The 8,470-nt window shown below is 36.7% G+C and overlaps 1 protein-coding gene across 2 annotated transcripts; it reads left to right on the forward strand.

The window, feature by feature from the left end:
• The first annotated feature begins 187 nt into the window (after nt 1-187).
• Nucleotides 188-6,870, forward strand: LOC110776741 (E3 ubiquitin-protein ligase At1g12760). Of its 2 annotated transcripts, none has more exons than XM_021981295.2 (5): nt 188-397; nt 1,378-2,218; nt 4,915-5,040; nt 5,131-5,404; nt 6,283-6,870. In XM_021981295.2, exons 2-5 carry the CDS (start codon nt 1,551-1,553, stop codon nt 6,496-6,498), a joined length of 1,284 nt encoding a protein of 427 aa, XP_021836987.1. In that variant the 5' UTR covers nt 188-397; nt 1,378-1,550; the 3' UTR covers nt 6,499-6,870. The 2 variants fall into 2 exon arrangements, with proteins under 2 accessions (XP_021836987.1, XP_021836986.1); XM_021981294.2 differs by having other exon boundaries at nt 378-550.
• The last annotated feature ends 1,600 nt before the right edge of the window (nt 6,871-8,470 follow it).

Raw genomic sequence — 8,470 nt, forward strand, 5'->3', positions numbered from 1 at the left:
ATAACTTAGCACTTAGACATCCACATAAGATATCGATAATACACTTATAAAAATTTATTAAAAAAATTATAGAACATTAGAACATACTTGCGTATATATTAAATCAGAATTTTAAAAATATCAATGCGTGCATAGAATACTAGTATAAATATAACATATCCTTCTGATCCCAAAGAAAAAACAGGAAAATGAGTAGGAGCAGAAACTTCAATGAAATTTCTCTTTCTCTTTCTCTCTCCTCGAACTTTTTTTTTATCACATTAAAAAAGATGATTTTTAGACAAAGATAATGCTCTTGAAAAAAGAAAACAAATAAATTAAAAATATGCATCTCTTGCTGACTGACACACAAAGGCAGTCCAAGTATATTCCAAAACGACGCGGCCAAGCAAAATAGGTATGCACAAAGAATAATACTGCTGACGATAATAATACTTTTCAAATTTTCTTCGATTTTTTGCCATTTGTTGCTATTTTGTAAATCTTGTAAACCCCATAAAAATCACTTTGCTGCAAAATCATTATTCTCAATTTTCATCAATCTTTAGTGGTAAGTATTTATTTGATTTTGTTGAGCTGTAATAATGGTAGGTAGATTTATGTTTGTTAAGCTGCTTTGAAAATTTGATTATACTGTATTGAAGTATGAATTGGGTCGAATTTAGTTTTGAATTTTAGTTTGAATCTGTTTAATTCTTCTGGGGTTTGATTGAATTTAATGAGGTTTGAATCTAATCAGTGTAATTTGCTTGTTGGACTCTTTCTTGGGTTAGTACTGAAAGTTAGTCAAAGTCTTGAATTTAGGTTTTTTCGAGAATTGTCAGTGATTTTTGTAGATGGGTATTTATTTATTCTAATCTACTTTTGGGGTTTTCTTCCTGTTTATGAGTTTTCTTAAGTTGCATCTGTGGATATTTTGTGGGTTGGTGTAATCATTTGGGTTTAGGCATGTGATTTCCCTTATTGTTGATATTTATGATGGGATTATAATCTTTGTGGACTCCTTGATTGCATTAGTTTTTATGTGTTATGTGAATGTGCTGACCCTTTATTTCATCTAAAATGATGGGGAATTATAGAAAACTTGAGCTCTTCAACGCGCCTTTTGCTGGGTAAGTCTGTGGGTACGGACTCGTGGGGTTATTCGAGTGGTTAGGCATCTGTTCCTTGTGATTATACAGATTAGAATTAGGATTTCATTTTGAGAAGAACTATAGCCTAAACTTGGGGGAATTTGGATACTTGCTTTAACATTATAGTACTTTTGAGGTTTTAATAGACTTCTTTCCTGCTTTGGACATCTTAAACAGAATTTTCATTTGGAGGAGAACAAGAAAATTTCAGTCTGACTGTGCTGTTTGTTGTTTCTATGAACAGAAGGACCAGGGTTAACATATCAGTGTACCTTCACAGACTGAAGTCGATTGCTTGTCATTGGTGGTATCTAGTTATTGCATTTGGCAGGTTCATTCTAGTCAACAATCAGATTTCTACGGCCTTAAATCGATTCTCCATGCATTTGTTTTTCCCGTTCCTGTCATTTGTCTTGAATGGCTATGCGGTTTGCAGAATATCAATGTAAAAGCCAATCAGACAAATACCCATTATTGATGGAGCAACCAGAAAGAAGAAATGACAATGAACATGTTATTGACATAAGGAGGAGTTTAGAAGCTTCCTCTTCTGGTGCTGCTCATGATAGGATTTCTAATGAGTTGAACTCTACTCTACCTGAAGGCAGACCTTCAAGTACTTCCAGAGCTTCGGTTTCTCAGCTGTCACTTCCTCTGTCCAACATCTCAAGTTCCAGGAATTCATCTAGCAGGAGAGGGAATGGTCACAGCCGAAGGCGCAGAAGCCCGTTAAATTCAGGGGTATGGATATCTGTTGAACTAGCTCTCACCTTAGGTCAGATTGTTGCTTCTGTCATCGTGTTGTCTTTGTCAAGACATGAGCATCCACGAACTCCGTTATTTGCTTGGATTGTGGGTTATGCTACAGGATGTGTTGCAACTCTCCCTCTTCTCTACTGGCGTTATCTTCATCGCAATCAAGCCTCAGAACAAGATTCTTCTCCATCCAGACAACCTTCTTCTAGTGGTAATCCACCTGTTGGACATTCATCTTCTCTTACTACTCAGATTCTAGAAGATGATAACCATACCACTATTTCCAACAGAAGTGCTAGTGGTCTAAGTGTTGCAATGGGAAATGCCAGGTAATGATTTGAATTTCTGACAGTGGTCCTTTGTTTCAAGTTCTATACTATTCTTTGCTATTGCTGACATGCTTTACACATTATGAACAATTATTCCTCCAGTGTAATTTATTCAGCTGACTATCTATTCATTACGCCTGCTCTTTGCTTCTTTGTCTTGCTTCCTACACTTGCCCCCCTGTAGGCCCTATTGTGGACATTGTTTGAAGTTAATGTAAAATCTAATATTCTATAGCTGACAGGCTGTGCAATATTAGTATTTAATCTTGGTCATATCGAATTGTAAGAACCTCTCTTGTTATGTTATGACCCGTGTGCATGTTATTGAAACATGAATTCTGCTTGTGAATTTAGACCAGAGATAGAAAAAGTTGGAGAGCATGAATTCACTTCAGAGGACCTTTTATTGCGGTCTGCCGGGGGGGGGGGGGTTGATGTGTGTGTAGAGGAGGAGGTGCTTGATTTTGGACCACCTTGTAAGTTGTTTAAGGTGGTTGTTAAGTTCTCTGTTAGACAACATGGATTATACGTTTTCCACTGTAAACACTTGGGTGGGAGGGCGGTGGAGGAGGACAGGAGGTACTTGATTTTGTACCACCTTGGCACCTTGTAAATTGTTTAAGGTTGTTGTTAAGTTCTCTGTGAGACACATGGATTATACATTTTCCACTGTAAACACTTGATCTCCTTGCCGCGCACCCTAGTTTGGTTAACTTGTTGAATAAGGTCAAAATGTCGGCCATAAGCCCCATAAATCGCCCATTAAGCTTCTTCTTAAAGGACTAAAATTTAACCTATATAGCTTACTCACTACAACAACTTCATGATGTTCGTGATGGTCATATAAAGCTATAATATAGATTTAGATTTATCACCCCTTAGTTTTAAAAAGGGGCCCAAGGCGCGCCTAGTCTCAAGGCACAAATCATGGCACCTTAGCCGTTGCAGGCTCATTCCCCTATAAAAGGCGCGCTCCTTGTGCGCCTTTTCTTGGGCTCAAGGCGCCGCCTATTCTTGGGCTCAAGGCGCCGCCTATTCTTGGGCTCAAGGCGCCGCCTTTCTCGGTCTCAAGGCGCAACGCGTTATGCACCTTTTCTCGGGCCCAAGGTGCAAGGTCTTATGCGCCTTTTCTCGGGCTCAAGGTGCAACGCCTTATGTGCCTTATGGTATACGGCTCCAATGGCTAGTAAGTAATAATAATTATTTTTAAAAAAAAAGGCCAAAATCGCGTGACTTTAATGACTCCCCAATAGTTAGAGATCTTAGAATTTATTCTGTGATGAAAAGAGGAGAGAGAAACCCCAAATTTCTCCCTTATTTCTTATCTCTTTTATACATCAACAAGTCATGTAAACCCCTCCTTTTTTTATTTTTAAAGTAATTTTTTTATGTAAGGTGTGGCACACTTCTTCTTAGTTCTTTGAATCAAAATAAAGAGTCGGTGACTAGAAAGTTACGCAAACCTTCCTTAGTCTTTCCGTCCCCCCCCCCCCCCCTCAAAAGGCTCTTAATTTTACTGTAATTCCTGGTACCTTTGTGATAGCAAGTAATACTACTTTGCGCCTTGGGCCTTGCGCCTACGCTCCAGGGACTTTTGCGCCTTGGTGTGCCCCGCCTTTTAAATCTAAGATTGACCCTTTGATCTCACTTTTGAAATAGCATTGTTATTGACAAGAGTAGTTGCATCACATCCCTACCCAATAAAGCCACATGTCTGATGTGTTATGAACACGAAGTGTGATACCTCACAAGTACTTTAAAGATGTAACTGCAAATGTGCAGCTGACAACCAAAGATTTTTTTACCATTCCCTCATCTCTCGTGAGAATGTATGCTGCTGTATATCTTAAAATTCAAAACCCTACTTGAACGAGAAATTAAACTGGGGCCTAGAAGTGCACAAATTTTCATCAAAGACCGAGTCTCTTCTCAATAATGCTAAAGTTTGTCATACTGATCAATTTAGCTTCCTTTCTCCAGGGTTTTCTGTGCTATGCTTCTGACAATCATGAGAATTTGTCAGTACTCCATTTCATATTAGTAGGCCATATTTGTTGAGGAATAATGCCTGCTGTTCTAGTCCATTAGTTTGCATATCACCATGTTCAACATTTTATTTGCAAAAAACATACACTTGTATATGCAGCTACTCAAGTGTAATACTTGAGTGTACTGAATTCCCCATGTATAGTGAATTGCATACCTCTTTTATCTTAAGGTAGACAACCATACCTTGACCGTAAATTTATCAAAACACAAATGGAGTTATATAGAAGATATTCTTACTTAATTTCTCAGAAGTATGTTTGGAGTGTCTTTTTCTAGCTTTTACTAAGATATGATGATGGAAAACAATTTTCAAAGTTGACAAGGATTGACCACAAAATTCATATACAAGTACGTCCTATTATTTTGGAACAAAGGACATTTTCTTTTATTTTTTATTGTGCTCTATGGTGGAACGATTCCAGCTTACGACCCCTAGATCTATTTACCGTAGAACTCATTCATAAAACTAACGAGATTATGATGTGAACTATTTTGTGGTTGGGTCCCTTATGAGTTTGATAGTTGTTCTGTTCACTCTTCAATAATAGAAGTAACTTAATTACTTGGTGGTACTTTCTGATTTCTTTGTGTTGCAAATGATACTGAAGAGGAGTATAAGAAATCATGTGAATTTCCTTGTGCTACAGGCTCAAGGTCTCAGTTGAATACTTTAAGATGGCCCTAGATTGCTTCTTCGCAATCTGGTTCGTGGTTGGTAATGTCTGGATCTTTGGGGGCCACGCTTCTTCTACTGAAGCTCCCAACTTGTACAGGTAGTGGTTATGTTTGCTACTGCTTAATCTTTAAAAAAATTCTCCTCTTTGTATAAGTCATTAACTCAGTAGAAAGTTCTCTCTTATCAGGTTATGCATAGTGTTCCTCGTCTTCAGTTGTATAGGATATGCTATGCCATTTATACTTTGCGCGACAATTTGCTGCTGTCTTCCATGTATAATATCTGTGCTAGGCTTTAGGGAAGATTTAAACCAAACCCGAGGAGCAACAACAGAGTCAATTAATGCTCTTCCAATCTACAAGTACAAGTTAAAGAAAAACAGGCACAGCGACGGTGGTAGTGAAGCTGGGGTAGTAGCTGCAGGAACAGACAAGGAACGTGTGATATCAGGAGAAGATGCTGTGAGTGCTTTCTGGCCTTTCCTTTCCATCCATGTTTCTTTTTATTTTTCCAAAGATATTTTTGGGTATTGCTTTATTTCCTTAGCAGCTGCCAACTTGTATTACATGAAAACAGAACATGGATACATGGTGAGGAAAAGCTAAGACAGAACTTTCAGGAAAAGTAGGATAGTGGAACCTTAAAAATTACAAGGCTGGAAACATTCTAACACGTTTCTATGTCAGATTGAAACCGCTTGATGATAATATAGTAGAAATTGAACTTTGGTTACATTCTATGTATTAAAAGAAAGATTGATGGAGACCAAAATCGTGTATAGATTTCCAGAGGTTTGAAAATTCCTAGAAGAACCGTGAGGTAAAGGTTGTAAATCTAGAAAAAAAAAATCTTAAGATTTTCCTCAGTATTTCAGGAACAGGGGAAATGACCTTTCGTAAAGTTTCCATGTCAACGAAGTTGTATTTAATGGTTGTTTTAGAAATGTTAACCGTATATTGGACTGTATTATGCGAGAGTCAAGTCTAGATACTTAAACTATTGGCTTTTCACCTTGTGCAATGTCCGGCTATTGTTCAATATCTTTACAACGTTAATGTTCAATATCTTTGCCTATTATACAGCTTTCATGGGATTTATTGTCTAACTTTGTGGTTATGTGGGTTTGCTATACAAGGAGGTGGTTATGTGCAAGCCATAAATGGCACTCTGCACCTTGAGCTAGCATATATCAAGTTAGAAGTTAGAGATAAACAATCTACATGCTTAACCTCAAAGTTCCAATTTCTAGCAATTTGTCTGTCCCTTCCTCCATTAATCGGGGTCATTTAATCGGTGATTGTCCAATTATATGACTTTGTCCTCTCTTCTTACCTTACAGGTTTGTTGCATTTGCTTGGCGAAATATGCAAACAATGATGAACTTAGGGAGTTGCCATGTTCTCATTTGTTTCATAAGGAGTGTGTGGACAAGTGGCTCAAGATTAATGCTCTTTGCCCTCTTTGTAAGAACGAAGTTGGTGATTCCTTGCTTAGTTCACTTGCTGGAGCAACAGCCAGCCTACGACGCGCTGAGAGTAGGGTAGTTAGCAGCTGAGGAGGCACTGGTGTTGTGATATGACAAAAACACCCCTGTTTTCTGCAACATCAGCATCGTTATATTTGTGTTCAAGTATCAGAACCATTTGCAGGTATACTTTGTAGAATCAGCCCGTCAACTGGGTCTTGTATCGTACAGTTACGCTTATATTGTTGTCATACATGATGCTTTAATTCCTGAATTAGGTCAATACGAAACCTGAAAGAATGCCAGTGTTGATAATTACTGAGTTGGTTGGAGAAAAAGTTGAAATAGGGATGATTGTAATACTATTTTATATAATGTATACACCCTTCTCTGTTTTGCTGGGTGATAATTGGCCTTTGGCCCTGTTCAAAGTTATTTTTAGTTCACCATTTTGTTATTGTATCTGCAATCTATAAATTTACATTGTGTTTGGAGCAATCAAGTGTAAAAAACTCGAGCTTTTTAAGCTTGTGATAGTTCCAAAATTATCCATGATTTCGATTCAAATTTTCTGTTTTTTTTTTCTTTTTACCAATTTGCCTTTACGAGTTGCCTTTGTTTAGACAGTCTAACCGAACATTTTTGTTCAATCGAACAAACTTCTTATTAACTTGTTTCCAGTTTTAACTTTAAAAAAAAGATATTGCTAAATGCAGAAAATAATATCTTTATGCAAAATTTAAAATAACAAAATTGTCCTCAAAAAGAAACTCGCAATTTTCATCTCAATCGTTTCTCGCAATTTAAAATTGACCATTGTTTGGTAGGATGAATATGCAAACTGGTGAGCAAAATAGAGCTAAAGATCGGAGATTCAGAGTTGCAAGAACTGGAAACAGAAGAGTAAAGATATGGAGAAAGAGACTCAAATTGTAAAATTTAGCTCTACGCATGATTTCTTAGAGGTGCGCTTTCACGGTGGTTAGAGAAATTACAGACTCAAAATGAGCCGCCGAGTTGAGGTATTCATCACAGAAGAGTGAAAAAACGAAATCAGAAAACTTCCAAGGCCTCTACCTGCATCATTCTTCCATTTTTACAAAATTCAATATTTTGTATGTATAAGGAAGATGAAGAGGAGCTGGTAAACGAAAGAGCCAAAGAGAATTTGTTTTTCTTCTATTAAAAAAATAATAAATCGGGGGTATAATTAACCTTTCAAGTTTTGTATAAAGAAAATATATTCTGCATTTAGAAACTATGAAAAAAATTCCATAACAAATTGAGTCAAACAAAGGTGCCCTTCGTCAACACTAGACACGTTGGATTACGCAACATTTTCGGAAACACAATCTCGCACATACCGATTTGAAGAAACGATCTCACGATTTCACGTAGCCGCACGAGTGATTTCCATCCATCATCTGATTGCAAACGAATAATTGAAAATGTTGTGATCCCGCATAATTCTTTGTCAAGGAACCAATTTCATGGTACTACTACTCGGTCAAGTATTCCAAATTTACTCTTTTGCAATTAAGTCGGATTAAGTCCAATAAGTTCAGCTTAAATAAGTTTAGAAGATCTTGGATCAAGTAAAGATAACACGTCCTAAATTAATTAAAAAAACAAGTCTAGTGAATAGTCATACAATATGGAAACTCACTACCGTGAATATTATGTACTCGTAGTTTTTATAGAAATTAACAATAAAAACATAACCACCTTAAAGAGAAATAGTCGGATCTCGAAAATAGATAGATTTTCGACGACGATTTTTACAACAATATACCTTTTGGAGAAAAAAGAATTTTTCCGAAAAAGTAACAAAATACAAATAATATTAGACTTAAATTAAAGTTGAACGAAGTCCGGTTTAGTGCGGTTTGGAACTAAACCAAAGCGTAACTGTTCGGTTTGACATTTTTTGCAACCCAAACCTAACGATATTACATGCCAAATCGGATCAAATTCAGTGCGATTTGGTTTTCTGTTTAACTTAACGCATTAAAAAAATTGCTTGAGAAACTCATTATATTAGCAAAATAAATCACATAATTAA

Source organism: Spinacia oleracea, chromosome 1 (genome assembly GCF_020520425.1).
Source record: "Spinacia oleracea cultivar Varoflay chromosome 1, BTI_SOV_V1, whole genome shotgun sequence".
In the NCBI taxonomy this organism is placed as follows: domain Eukaryota; kingdom Viridiplantae; phylum Streptophyta; class Magnoliopsida; order Caryophyllales; family Amaranthaceae; genus Spinacia; species Spinacia oleracea.

Excerpts from the sequence above, each read along its gene's own strand:
- LOC110776741 (XM_021981295.2), top strand. The coding sequence starts at position 1,551 with ATGGCTATGCGGTTTGCAGAATATCAATGTAAAAGCCAATCAGACAAA. Across the intron at positions 2,219-4,914 it reads GTTGCAATGGGAAATGCCAG|GCTCAAGGTCTCAGTTGAAT; the intron begins GTAATGATTTGA and ends CTTGTGCTACAG. Across the intron at positions 5,405-6,282 it reads TGATATCAGGAGAAGATGCT|GTTTGTTGCATTTGCTTGGC; the intron begins GTGAGTGCTTTC and ends CTTACCTTACAG.